Consider the following 14,461-nt stretch of genomic DNA (forward strand, 5'->3'; position numbering starts at 1 on the left):
TTTGCAGGTTCTCCTGCGTCTCAGCAGGCTTTGTGTCCAGGAGGGAAGCTCAGGGAAGAAGAGCAGGAAGCAGCAGCAGAGGCTGCTGAGGAACATGGGAGCTCACAGTGTGGTGCTGGAGCTCCTACAGATCCCCTACGAGAAGGTGCAACACTGCAATTGAATACTGTATTTCTGCAGAATAATGGGGAACGTATAGGACATACAACCCCTATTAAAATAATGTGAACTATTTTTTTTTAATGCACTCCCTCAATGCATCTGCATTAGGGCGAAGATGTCCGGATGCAGGAGATCATGAAACAGGCCCACGAGTTCCTGCAGAACTTCTGCGCGGGGAATCAGCAGAATCAGATTCTTCTTCACAAGCACATCAACTTGTTCCTCAACCCAGGGGTGAGTAGTACAGGCACCCCCACCAATAAATCCAACCAAATCGGAACTTCATTCATTCATTTTCACGACTGTCCTTGTTCCAACTGCCTCAGATTCTAGAGGCAGTCACCATGCAGCACATCTTCATGAACAACTTCCAGCTGTGCAGTGAGATCAACGAAAGGGTCGTTCAGCACTTTGTCCACTGCACCGAGACTCACGGTCGACACGTCCAATACCTCAAGTTCCTGCAGACCATAGTGAAGGCCGAGAACAAGTTCATCAAGAAGTGTCAAGACATCGTCATGGCCGAGGTCCGTTCTCTGCTCTTTATGCCAGACAAAAGAAGAACTTTTACATTCCTAATGATAACAATCCGGGTTTGGCAATGGGAAATGACAGGTGCAGTGTAATCTCTTGGTCACAAAACTGTACTCTTCCCCCCCCTCAGCTGGTGAACTCGGGCGAGGACGTCCTGGTCTTCTACAATGACCGCGCCTCCTTCCAGACCCTGGTCCAGATGATGCGTTCAGAGCGGGACCGCATGGATGAAAACAGCCCTCTAATGTACCACATCCACCTAGTAGAACTGCTTGCTGTGTGCACGGAGGGAAAGAACGTCTACACTGAGATCAAGTGCAACTCCCTGCTGCCCCTGGATGACATCGTACGGGTCGTCACCCACGAGGACTGCATCCCTGAGGTAGGAACAATGGCTTTTCCTCATGGGGTGGGGTTTGTCTCACAGGGTCAGAGACGGGGCGTCCGTTCCCCCTCCCGCTCGGCGCCGCTGGCCCAATGTTGGCGTCACAACTGGCGGGATCCCGTTGCCAGTCGTCTTGGCACATGGCGACGTACTCAAAGCCACTCGTGTGGTGGTTCCTGTCACAACAGAACAAAACCAGCCCCGCGCTGTCGCTGCTGGTAATAACCGACAAGAGTTTGGATCCCCACAGGTGAAGATCGCCTACATCAACTTCCTCAACCACTGCTACGTGGACACGGAGGTGGAGATGAAGGAGATTTACACCTCCAACCATATGTGGAAGCTGTTTGAGAACTTCCTGGTGGACATCTGCAGGGTAAGGCACCACGCAGATGAAGAATGCGGAGTGAATTTGTGAGTTTTCCGCCGTGTGTTTGGGTGATGACACGCGTCAGCTGTCTCCCACATGCGGGAAGTGTGATCCAGCGGCCGTGTGTCACGCTCACATCTTCTCTGTTGCTTTCCTAGGTCTGCAACAACACCAGTGACAGGAAGCACGCAGACACCATCCTGGAGCGTTATGTGACGGAGACGGTCATGAGCATCGTCACATGTTTCTTTAGCTCTCCTTTCTCCGACCAGAGCACAAGCCTGCAGGTAATCAGGAGCAGAGCATTTGATGGACCCTGTCCATGCCGACACGTAGCTGTTTGACACTATTCCTCCCTCTGAATAGATTGCTCGCCGTGTGTATGTAAGTACCGGTCACCAAACGGTAACCCTCCCCCCGCGCTTGGTTTCCCAACCCTTTAGGCCGCGTTGTCGACGGGAAGCTTCTCCCCTGCGTGTTGTTGCTCAATGTTTTGCCGGGACGTGGGGCAGATGATGCATTTGTCGTTTGTTAGACTTGATGTTTTGTTTCCAGTAGATCCTGACTCCTGACCCCTCAGCCCTCGTACCGTAACGTTGTAATGTGGTCTTGCAGTCGGCACCCTGCGTTGGTCTGGAATTGGTTTTGTTCCAAGTCGGCCCCCCTAGAAATGACTCATTTAGTTTTAGCGCCGGCCTTTGCACATTCTGAGAACTCTGCCTGCTGAGGTTTACCAATCAATGATGACGTCACGTCCCTCTTTCTCTTGCAACAGGCTGCCATTTTCGGAAAGATAACTGAGGTATTTATTGTCCTCTCGGTCTGCGGCCAGCTGATAGAGCCCTCCACCTTAGGTGCTCTAGTATCCTCACACTAACATCTCCAGCACAAATCGGGTTTCTGGTTCAACAAAATCACTCACTTTGTGGCTTCTTAAATTCTTAACCCCGTTTTCTCCTCCATATCTGCGGTACAGTTTGTGCTTTGGGTTTATTCTGTACTCTCTCTCATTGTGGTTATTCATATTTAACTTGCTCTCTCTCTGTCTTCCAGACTCGTCAGCCAGTTTTTGTACAACTGCTCCAGGGGGTCTTCAGGGTGTACCACTGTAACTGGCTCAACCCGGTTCAGAAGGCCTCGGTGGAAGCTTGCATTAAAGTTCTCTCCGACGTGGGTAAGATGCTGACGCCGACCACCGATCCCTCCCCCTGTCTGAATGGCATTGTGGCACTCCATAGAGGCATTAAGAAATATCCACACTTTTCACCTCTACTCAGCTAAAAGCCGAGCCATCGCCATTCCGGTGGACTTGGACAGTCAGGTGAACAACTTGTTTGTCAAGTCCAATAATGTCGTGCAGAAGAGCATCCTCAGCTGGAGGCTCTCTGCAAAGAACACCACCCGACGAGACTCCGGCCAGACCTCCTCCAAAGACTACAGAAACATCATCGAGAGGCTACAGGTTGGTGGCATGTCATTTCACGAGTGTTCATTATACAATAGTATTTGGACTGGAAATAATGCAGATGGGGAAAAAGTAAAAGCAGTGGTTAGATCAAACATCTGTGAAATAATTGGACTGCCTGAAGACAGTTGTTGGTATTTTTGATACGTCCCCATCAGCTGTGTGTATAAAGGAGGCTGGTTTATTGAGGAGAAGACTCCTCTTATGAAGTGCATTAGCGGCATGCATCTGATGGCAGAGCGCTCAGTAACCAGAAGATGTGATGAACACCTAGTAGCTGAACTCTTTTTAAATACACAAATAAATCAAAATGATAATCTTTCATCCAAATGGGAACTATAACATTGACATTATAATCATAAAGATACAACTCTTAATCTAATGTATACAGTATTCAGGTACTAATATATACATTTCATATTCATTTATTATTATTATTTATTCTTTCATGTAAATTATGTAATTCATTACATTGACCCCTCAATGTTAAAACCAGCACTCTGCACAATTCTGACCATGTTTACGGTTTACTTTTACATACATTTTGACGTGTACAAAGACATTGTATGTTGTGTATATTTATACACTTTTTATTGTGTGTTTACATTAAATTTGTTTTCTCATTTCTGTCTTGTTGAAATAGTGAAAGTTTCAGATTCCTCATCATTGTTTCAGATGGTGACTGATTTTGTGAACACTGATTAGTGTAAACTCAGACTTCCTTTATATCTTCACTGTAGTTTATTTGTTTAATGGATACAAATGTGTGTACGGTTGTTTTTGTGATTTCTTTTTTTGTGGTAATATGCCAAGACGGCAAAAAGTGTTTCCTGACCACAACCTGATTTTAGTCACACGCTGCTCCACCCGGTTTCCTTGTAATGCATGACTGCGGCTTCACTGGAAGTAAAACCATCTGCTTTCACAAAGTGTTTCTTACTTATAAATTTATTCTGTGTTCACTGAAATGCATCCCCAGCAGGACACCAACCTTAGAAGTAACATTTCAAAGAGTTCACTAGTCGTTTATGTCTCTTCATCAACCAAATCCCAAGGAGAGGCCTCTGTGGTTCACCAGAGGGTTTCTTTCCCATTCCTCTATTTGGGGAACAGTTTATCAGAGAATGCATGTGTTTGGAAGTTTGTTTTGTTCACCTCCTCATCACTAGACAGCCCACGCTGTACTGTAATCCACAGCAGGATGCATGATGTACGTTTAACCATCACCAGGTGTGGCAGGAAGTAGAGAAGTGGGAAGTGGTGTTGCATCATTGCTTCTTTTCAAGTACAGTTTGTTGTCACATTCTCTGTTTCTCTTACATTTATTCATCCAGCGATGTTTCGTTTTTTTGGGGGTTTGCGGCAGCTGGATTGCTGGCATAGAATACGTGATGTAGATGCATTTAGAGAGGATGTTGAGAGATAAATAAATATTGAACGATCATTCCTAAAGATCTGCACAACAGGGTATCCAATAACCCTGTCATATCTTCATCATCTGTGATGGTATAACATGAGATCAGCCTTTTGATTTGATCCATTGGATTCTGTGACACCTCCCCTTGTTGTTGTTGTAAATGTCTCCGTTTGCTTGTCCCGATTTCCTGCAGGACATCGTCTCAGCGCTGGAGGACCGGCTGAGGCCGCTGGTCCAAGCTGAGCTCTCCGTGCTGGTGGATGTTCTGCATCGCCCCGAGCTGCTCTTCCCCGAGAACACAGAAGCACGCAAGAAATGTGAAAGTGGAGGATTCATATCAAAGTAAGTCCAGAGGTCAGAACTTGGCCTAATGACATCTTATTGTAACGTGTGAGGTTCGATGGGCTCGTGTTCACTCAAGTGGTCCAAACAGATGTTATTCTAAATACTTATTCTTGTTCTTAAATAGAGATATAATTAATTATGTTTTAATAGAAACCGATACTGTGGAAATAATCAAGGAACAAATCCATTAAATTGATCATTTCTTTATTTCTTGGATGACGAGTACCTCGTGGGACACTAAGAGCTTTATTTTGGGGGTTTTGCAGGGTTTGGCTCATTAGGTGGTCATTAATCCATTTCCACACTCTCACTTCTCTCTCTTTCCCTGACCAGGCTGATCAAACACACCAAGCAGCTGCTGGAGGAGAACGAGGAGCGTCTCTGCATCAAAGTACTGCAGACACTGAGGGAGATGATGACAAAAGACCGGGGCTATGGGGAGAAGGTACAATACCCTCTGTGCTCCTGCTTTTTATGAAACACTTCACTGACGCTGTGTCCCACTGCCCCAAACGCACTGGAACCCATGAGAACCAGAAGGTCTCCTCTGTAGCTCCTTCACCTCCTTCACCTGCATCACGCTCACAAAGGAACGTGCATTAACACTATTAACATCACACACGCTTTGACTGTCTTCTTAACCCGTTTACAGGTTTACTAATGAAACGTGCTGTTAGTTGGTTTGTAAACTTGTCTAATAGTTCACAACAAAGTAAACCTATAACTGGAATTAGGTGTTGGATTCATAAAATGAAGACCATGCAATTGGTGATGAAAGTCAAGGAGAAAGGAAGAAGAAACACAAATAGAAATAACATTAAATGGAATACATTACAATAAAATAGGTTCATTACTACAAAATCTGCCTCGATGACTGTACTGATTTTGCAGGACATTTTAAAACCCAAGAAGTGCTACTGCCCAGATGGCTGAAACACACACAGTAAAGTAATATATATAGTATTTCCATAACATATTGTTAGTATTTCCACAATATTTGTTAGGCCATGAATAATGAATTGAATTAGGATTCGATCAAATGTTGTTATAATCCGGACTATGCAGTAACAGATCCAACAATCACTGTAATCATTGGTTCTCTCAAAGAGAAATAAATGACAGGAAATGGGTTCCTTGTATTTAGGGGAGAGCCATTGAATGGACAGCGTGTTTATAACAGAATAACTCCACTAATGAGTCACACAGACCGAGTCGTCTCAAACATACAAGCATTCAGAACATGAAGCCACCTGAGGCAAAACAAAACTTTGATTTCAAATAGAATGAAAAGAATGTAAACTTAAATTATATTTCAAAACACGTCCACGGATCAGTGGCCAGTTCAGATGTGGATAAAGACAAATCTGTATCTGCAAAGGCTAAAGTTAAACAATGTACATTTCACAAAGGAAAAAGCATTTAATATACAACCCAGCTGTAAATGTTCGATCCGTCCACAAATAAGAAATCCCCACTAAAAAGGATTTGGGAGACGCTAGATCTCAGTGATTGTTGAACAAATCCATTTTAACAAACAAATGTGTACTTGAAGGTAATAAATAAATGACAAACAAACTTCAAATCATCTTCATCAATTTTAATATTGTGTGTGTAACTCCTTCATCTGGCTCTACTAACCCTCTGCCTCTTTATGCTTCTTCCCTTGCAGCTGATTGCCTTTGATGATGAGATGGATGTTGCTGAGGTTTTGATCACTTTTCTTCCTTTTGTGTCCTTCCATTTGGTTTCGTGTCCCTCTGACGACGTAGACGTGCTCCTAGTGCCCCCGGCTTCACGTTCCCATCAGCAGCTCATCCATGCTGTGTGTCTGTAGCACACTGGAAGCTCCCATTATCCTGTGTGTCTGTAGCACACCGGTAGCTCCCATTATCCTGTGTGTCTGTAGCACACTGGTAGCTCCCATTATGCTGTGTGTCTGTAGCACACTGGAAGCTCCCATTATCCTGTGTGTCTGTAGCACACTGGTAGCTCCCATTATCCTGTGTGTCTGTAGCACACCGGTAGCTCCCATTATCCTGTGTGTCTGTAGCACACTGGTAGCTCCCATTATCCTGTGTGTCTGTAGCACACTGGTAGCTCCCATTATGCTGTGTGTCTGTAGCACACTGGTAGCTCCCATTATCCTGTGTATCTGTAGCACACTGGTAGCTGGCATTATGCTGTGTGTCCGCCTGATTTTATTTTTAATCTGACTGAGTACATTCTGGTTAATGCAGGGAGCTTTTTGCACCACTATTGATTCTCCTGAGGGATTGAAGTCTGTTGTAATCGAACCGATCTTCATGCTGCTGAGATCGCTCATCACAAACTGTGTGGGACTTTTGGGCCATGGAATTTCCATGAAGGGACAGAGATGCTTTCTTTTTGCTTACTTTCTTTTTTATAAAGAAACGCACTCATCGCCTCACTCTCTGCTCACGCCGTGACAACCAGTTGTAGTATTTTATCCTCCCACTTTAGGGAACCTTCTCAATGAACAAGTCATCATTCATCCTGGGTCATGACTTTTAAATGTGGACATCTTTTTTTGGCCATTGCCATGCATTGGCGAGTAGTGTGTCCCTAACGAGGCTACTCCAGATTTAAAAATAGTAAGAGGGAATATTCTGTACTTTTGATTTCATCTCTTAATCTTGAGTTGACAATGAATCAACGTCACAGAGATGTTTCTGTTGGTCAATCTACATGATGGATGGTGGTGGGAGATCATGTCCTAAGCCCGTTGCCACCATTACGACAGCAGGTGTGTGTGTGTGTGTATATCAAGAGAGATACTGAGCTGGAGACACTTCATCCAACAGAGATCTCATAACGGGGGGAGGAAGGGGGGGGGGGGGGGGGGGTGAACTGTGTGCAGCCTGGTGTGCATTGCAAAACTAATTGTGTGGTCGTGCCCTGCGGCCTTAAGGAAGTGGATGAAACCGGTTTGTCGAGTTTGGTTTTTGTAGTTTTAGATTTCAGGTTAGAGGGCACTGAATCTTCAGTTTCTTTATTCATCTTAATCTGCAGTTTTCTTTATTCAGACCAGATAACTTTTTTATAGAAATGTCCTATAAAATCTGATGGGAACAGCCCTTGCTTTTTTTGATTATATACCAAAATAATATCAAACGGTCTTCATCAGTAGAAGGAGGTTATTAAGGCCATTTGTAGCACTTGGAGGACGTCTCATCAGTCTCTTGACTTGGTCCAAACCCGTCCACTGAGGAGGGCTGTGTTTTGCATACCCAAAGCTCCGGGGGAAAAGCTGTGTGTGTTTTTTATTTTCTTTAGGCAGAGAATACACTGATGTGTACATTTCTCTTTTCTTGAAACGGGTCAATTTGTCAGAACTGAAAGCACACATTGTCAGAGCAGAAGGAATCTTTGGCAGAAGGAAAATAACCAGCAGTCACTTAATGAAGAGAGCGCTGAGTGCAAGGGAAGTGGACATAATGTCAGCAGGGGAAATGGCCAGATTGTCGGAAAGGGTCTTTCCAGAGTTGTCAGGAAGCGATATGCTCTTAGTTTCTCTGTTATGTCTGTTGGTCTCCGTCTCCCCCCTCACACAGCCTCCCTTCCCTCTCTCCTCGAGCGCGCCAGCGACGGAAATCCCCGGCTTCCACAAAACAAACCAGCCCATCTGCCCCCCCCCCCACCCCCCATGCACCTTAAGAATGCACCAGCACGCCTTTTGCCTCTCACGGGGGAAGAGAGACTCAACATCCCCTCAGCAGGAGCCACGCCCTCTGACCCCAAAGACCCCTCACTACAGGAATAGAAACGTGATCAAATGCCGGGGAGGGGGGGAGGGGGGAGATTAACTAGACTCCATCGGCCAGCAGACCTCGCCTCTTGCCCCCCCCCCCCCCCCCATATCTCCTAATTGACTGCTTGTGTTGGTCTGTGAGGCGGTGGGATGGAGACGATGTCTCCGCCTTGGATCAATTATTGTCTGTTGAGCCACAGATTTCTCCATAGTTTGTTTTTCTTTTTGCATCCGAGCTCTTTAGTTTTTGTCCGTCACCTTCTCAGCCGAGCTTTTACTTTGGACCGTGTCCTCAGACAGACTCCTGCTCGTCGCGGGCCCTGTTTTTGTTGTATTTAATAATTTCCTTCCTCAGTCCACAGGGGGCGCTGCAGGTACGCCTCTGTCCCGCTTCCTGAACCTAACGATCAGGCCAGTTCTCAGGAAGCGGTTACATAAGAGCAAACAATCTTCCTTCTTCGGCGTCCTTGCAGTATTTAAAGCCTCCGCTGATTTGCAACCTTTGCTGGTAATTGGCAATGAAAGTTGAGATGTTTTTTAAGGAGACGGTGGTGCAAGGGGTTACATGAGGGGATAAGCGTTTGGGCCATACTGAGACATCAGTGTTTCCATTGATTATGAGCAGCCAATGTCCTCAGTGAATCCCCCTTGGAGGTGAGATCTCTAGACTCTGTAAGAGACATGGTTCCACCATGGCGGTGCCTTCTGGATTTCCTGGAGGATCTGACGACTGGCATCGCGTGTTTAGGATCTTGTTTCGTTCGTGTTTATTTGCCTCTGGAGGTTTTATTGCACAGTCTTGGAAGCATAAGAAGCAGAACTGAAGCTTACGACAGTGGCATCGAGCTGTCCGGCTGACGCATAGTCAATAATAAGGCGAGCTAATGACGTATGTAAAACGGAAAATGAGGTCAGACTACATCGATCATCATGTCCCACCGGGGGGGGGGGGTTGATTTCCACCTGAATTAGAAGGAAGATGGTGCAGAATGTAGCTTTGCATCACCACTGTTCTCTGTGCAGGGGAATTCCTGCCCAGTTGCACAATGAATCAGCATGAAGCAGCATGTCGCAGTGATGTCCATGGCAACTTGCATTTGTGGTATTTAGTCTGCGTCTGTGTTTTTAGGTTTTGTGGCTTAAATAAGTAGTTTAGTTCCTTGAACAACAAATTTGAATGCCCAACCCGATCAACAAATTATCCTCTTTCGTTATACTATTTATTACAACTTGTATTAACTTTCCCTTAAACTTTTTTGTTGGCTCCAGTTTCGAAAATGCAGTAAATGTTTTTTTATTAACATTTACTGTCAGAGGAGTAGCTTTTCATCATATTTGGGGGGAAAAGTGACATTTGGAATACATTTTTATATTTACCACTGTTGTATCAATGTATTTACTTTTTCTTTGTCAAAAGTTTCTGTAGAAATGTGACATAGTTCTGCGTGTGAGTGTGCTTATTGTCTTGGTCTCAGACTGAGAGGCAGCAACGCTTTGCAGAAGGAGGTTAACAGCAAACCACAGAATACGAAGCCTTGTCTCCGCTGTGGTGGAGGCCACAGAGCTCCTGCTGCGTCCTGCAGTGAAAGCACGCACGACACTCCCACCAGGGTCTCTGTCCCCGGCTCTTTAAGTCACGCACATGTGTGATGCACATGTGTGATGCACATGTGTGATGCACATGTGTGATGCACATGTGTGATGCACATGTGTGATGCACATGTGTGATGCACATGTGTGATGCACAGGTGTGATGCACAGGTGTGATGCACAGGTGTGCAGGCGCCAGGTGATCTTAGTGAGCGTAGAAGGCCAGGTACAGAAGGACAAACCTGAGGGAACCAGGGCCGGGGGCCACTCTTTGGAGGCAACGTAACTAATTCACATCTTCCAACTCTGACTTACATCATACTTTTATGTCCAATCAGCTGGCACCTCCACCTGAGCCTGAAGTCCCTGCCGAGGTGTGTTTAACCTCCCCCCACCCACCCGCCCCTCCCTCCCTCCGTCCCGCCTCTCGTTCATCTCTCCTTTCACCTTTTGGTTTTTTGAGCAAAGTCCAGTTTCCTGATCTTCCTCAGTGGGGGAAGGAGGGGGGGGGGGGGTTCCCTGCCAGAATAATACACAATGAGTGCGTGTCGGTAGCTTCCCTTTTCTTTTTTTACTCGTCTTTGACTTATGTAAATAATTTGCCTGTGACAATTAAATAACAAGTGAGGCCCCGGAGGCCAAAGGTCAAATGTTTGAAAGGTGTCTGACCCGCACAAAGCCTCGTCCCACTTTGACTCACCCTCATCTTCCCTGACACGTCCCCCTTCACTGCACCGTCGCATGCCACCCGATTCCCTGCATGCTCCTGAAGGAACTAATTTGCGCTGTATTAACAACATTGTGTTTTCATCTTAATCCGCTTCCTGCTAACGCGCCTCACCTTTTAAGGAGCTTGACCCCTCCCAGCCGCAGAAGCAACTGGATGATCAGAGGAGGGTAGGTACTGACTACCGCTGGGAAGCCCTCACAGGCCCGCTGCTTCCACTGAATGGCCCTCACCCACTCACCCACTCACCCTGTCACACCTTCAGCCCAGGGGGCTCGTGTAGGTGATTGCCGTCAAACCCAAAGGGGGGGTCACGGATGGTCTGCATGTGTTGAGATGGGAGGGGGCACAGAGCCCCCTTTAAACGTCATTGACGGAGTTTAATGCTTTCACATTCTTCCTTTTTATTTGATCACTCCTGTGGTCATTTTCAAGTTCTCTTTATTTGTATTTATTTGCTCCAAAAGGAATTGAGAATCCATCTAATTGCTGTGTATTTCATAGAAGTGACCAACCTAATATTGTTTGCTTGTTGATGTGGGATTCGGAGCCTTTGCTGCTCTTACGGATGTCCTTGCATCAATGTTCTGGCTTCATCTCCATTCTCCACGACAGGGGGAAGCTCTGCGGCACATCCTTGTCAATCGATACTACGGGAACGTCAAAGCTGGCCAGCGGAGGGAGAGCCTCACAGCCTTCAGCAGCGGGCCGCTGGCTGCTGGGGCGCCGGGGAAATCACCTACAGGTGGGTGTAATACACCTTTATTAATATTCATAGAGAAAAGAGGATAGGATTTGACTCTGCAAGATGCTCAACGCACTTGAATCCAAGATTACAATGATTCAGTTTGAAGTGGTTACAAGCTATTAATAAAGAGAGAAACATAAACACCATTCAAACGTTCAATAAACTCCACAAAAATGAAATTGTTTCCTTTTTATCTTTGTTAAATATGATGCATTTGTTGTCAGGTCAAATCTGTGATCGTCTCAGTGAAGGAAGAGAGCTGGTGGTGCGCCAACATTTGGTCGTATGAATTTCACAGGATGTTATAGATGACGCAGAAGTTCCTCTCATGTCGGAAATGTCTCTCACACAGATTACAATGAAGTCATAGAACAAACGCAACATGGCTTTCATGTGGAGCCCACAATGTAAATCCACAGCACCGTGTGTTCATTGGGTTCCCAACCCAAACGTATGTAGAGAAAACCCTGTTTCATCTTGCACTGGTGTCTTTATCTTAGTCAAGACTGGCATTCCCCGATGTGATCGATAGTAAAACCGACAGTCCATCCCTGTCTGTCAGCTATGACTCATCGTTCATCTGCAGTGCTTTGAGGAAAATAAATGAAAAGAACCCTAATTGTATTCCCTGCCATGGCCTTGCTCTCCTTCAAGCCCTTGGAGCGAGTCCCTCCTCGGCGTAACGTGGGCCGTGTTGTTGCCAGGCGACCAGCGAGCCCAGCGCCGTCTAGAATGGGATGTGTTGTTGATTCACTGGCTCGCCCAGCCAGAGATGGCTCCGACGGGTGCTGTTATCTCACCACTGCTCTCCGTGGATCACACACATCTGATCTCATTTATGGCTAGAAATGAAAACCTGCCGTTCACTCCATGCACCGAAAACGCTTCAGCAGATTTAAACATCCTCTGGACTCCAGCCACTAGATGTAGGAAAGGTTCACTTACATACATTTTAGATGTACAACTGGTTTGTTGAGGTATTGAGAGTGGTCCAGATGTTCAGGAGACCAGGCGAGCCCAGATGTACCAAATAAATAACAACAATCAGTGGAAGCTAGCGTTAAGCTTCGCTAGTTTAACTTTCTCCTGAAATTGAATGACTCTACTTGTGTATTCCATGTATTTATTGATCCATCATACTGCATTCAGCCTGCAGTATACGGGAAGCTTTTAGTCATTAAATATGATGATAGATTGTCACCCCTGTTATGTTATGTAACTTCTCTGAAACTGGAAGCCATCAGCATTGACGTGTCCACAGTTGTCAGCTCCGGGGTCGGAGGTCGAGGCGACCTGAGTTTGGCGGAGGTCCAGTGCCATCTGGACAAAGAAGGTGCGTCGGATCTGGTCATCGATCTCATCATGAACGCTACCAGCGACCGCATCTTCCAGGAGAGCATCCTGTTGGCCATCGCTCTGCTCGAGGGTGGAAACACGGTCATCCAGGTAAGCGTGCAGAGCAAGAGGAGGAAGAGCACGTGTGATGATGAGCTCCTCCACGCACACATGTCGCGTGCAAATAAGTGCAACCAAAAAACCATTTGTCTCAGAGAGGCACAAGCAGTATCTCAACATGGAGATGTTATCTGCGAGGGTTCAAAGCTGTCGTGCGAAGAATTCAAGTCACTTAACCTCAAGGGGGGGGCTTGAATTGAATGTGCTGACTGTGAAGTATCCGGACATGTTTGAACTTACTGACATTTGGAGTTGAAGGTGAGTTTATTTTTGAGCGCAGCGAGAAAAAGGGAAAGTGAGTCGGGGCCATGTGGAAGTCAGAATAGAAGAGGAACCGCAGTCTGGTGGGGGGAGGTCAAAGCTGTGCAGCGCGTCACCCCCCCCCCCCCCCCCCCCCCCGCAGCCAGCCCGAGGTTGCTAAGGCAACGCTAACTCTTTGCAAGCCTCACAGCAAGCAGGTGGCGAGAAGAAGGGAGCTGCAGTGTAAATCAACCCATCTGGGCGTGTGCGTCCGTGCAAATATGCATGCATGCATGCATGCAGGCAGGCATAGGTGCGTTCGTGTGTGTCTCCTACGCTGCATGGAGTAAAAAACGTCTGTGTGTGTGTGTATATCCACCAAGCGTGCTAGTGCTTGCTGCTTGAACGGCGTATTCTGGTTTAGTGGTTTTTGCCTGTGAGCTGTTTTGTGTTCTCTTGCATAATAAACAACTATTTGCATAGTGCCCAGACATAAGATGGGAATCGTGCAACACAAATGGTTTCACATTCTTGTTCTCACCCTTGTAGTTGTAAGGATTGTAGAAACAAGTGCACTATTTTCTACTGAAGTGTAATTGTGAAACTTATCTGGCAGTAAAAGCAACTAACTGGTAACAAGGAAGTTTCCTTTTTGAACCGGAAAACACAAAGAAAATGCTTTCAGGTGATAATCTGTACTTCCTCCAGCACAACGGCTACGGAAACCGTTGCTGCAGCCTGCCTGTGCGCCCGGCTTAATGACGGCCAGAACCACCCTCACATTCCAGCCGCATGCATAGCTGGTGGAAAGATGGCAGGAAGAGGCTTAAATCCCCAGAGGTCTCCTGTGAGTTGATAGATTTCAGTAGGTTTCCACTTAGCTCTCGTTTCATGTGCTCACTTGTCTTTTCCAGGCCTGGGCATCATGAAGAAGCTCAGTGTCCTCTCCTGGACCTGGTCTCGTGGCCCGTGTCGTGCATATTCAAGAGGGTGTGGGACTTGGCGTTCGTCTTATTGATGTGAATGCAGGCGTTTTACAGGGATGTAGCAAAGAATCTAAATGTCCTCCTCCGACTGTCACAAGGTGGTTCTCTTACCTCAGCGCTGGTGATGGAGAATCAGCTCAAAGTGAACTTGATATGCTTTGAGCTTTATTGACGGAAAGCATGAGAAGACACAATTCTATGGATGCAGCTTGTGTTTAACGGCGTTTTGGACCTTGTTTGTCATGGTCCGGGGACAAGGGAGACAAGT

The 14,461-nt window shown here is 46.3% G+C and overlaps 1 protein-coding gene across 8 annotated transcripts in view; it reads left to right on the top strand.

Moving 5' to 3' along the window:
• itpr1b (inositol 1,4,5-trisphosphate receptor, type 1b) overlaps nucleotides 1-14,461 on the top strand; it is a 57,077-nt gene that overhangs the window by 21,251 nt on the left and 21,365 nt on the right. The window contains exons 30-45 of one of the 8 annotated variants that reach the window (XM_037489890.2): nucleotides 8-145; nucleotides 271-396; nucleotides 489-689; nucleotides 827-1,078; nucleotides 1,332-1,457; nucleotides 1,610-1,738; nucleotides 2,227-2,253; nucleotides 2,505-2,625; nucleotides 2,729-2,913; nucleotides 4,527-4,675; nucleotides 5,012-5,123; nucleotides 6,348-6,383; nucleotides 10,376-10,411; nucleotides 10,887-10,934; nucleotides 11,380-11,509; nucleotides 12,774-12,958. In XM_037489890.2, the coding sequence (XP_037345787.2) occupies nucleotides 8-145; nucleotides 271-396; nucleotides 489-689; nucleotides 827-1,078; nucleotides 1,332-1,457; nucleotides 1,610-1,738; nucleotides 2,227-2,253; nucleotides 2,505-2,625; nucleotides 2,729-2,913; nucleotides 4,527-4,675; nucleotides 5,012-5,123; nucleotides 6,348-6,383; nucleotides 10,376-10,411; nucleotides 10,887-10,934; nucleotides 11,380-11,509; nucleotides 12,774-12,958 (2,001 nt within the window). The remainder of the gene's footprint in view (nucleotides 1-7; nucleotides 146-270; nucleotides 397-488; nucleotides 690-826; nucleotides 1,079-1,331; nucleotides 1,458-1,609; nucleotides 1,739-2,226; nucleotides 2,254-2,504; nucleotides 2,626-2,728; nucleotides 2,914-4,526; nucleotides 4,676-5,011; nucleotides 5,124-6,347; nucleotides 6,384-10,375; nucleotides 10,412-10,886; nucleotides 10,935-11,379; nucleotides 11,510-12,773; nucleotides 12,959-14,461) is intronic. The other 7 variants (XM_062563830.1, XM_037489893.2, XM_037489891.2 and 4 more) reach the window with 7 other exon arrangements.

Source organism: Pungitius pungitius, chromosome 8, assembly GCF_949316345.1.
Source record: "Pungitius pungitius chromosome 8, fPunPun2.1, whole genome shotgun sequence".
NCBI lineage: Eukaryota > Metazoa > Chordata > Actinopteri > Perciformes > Gasterosteidae > Pungitius > Pungitius pungitius.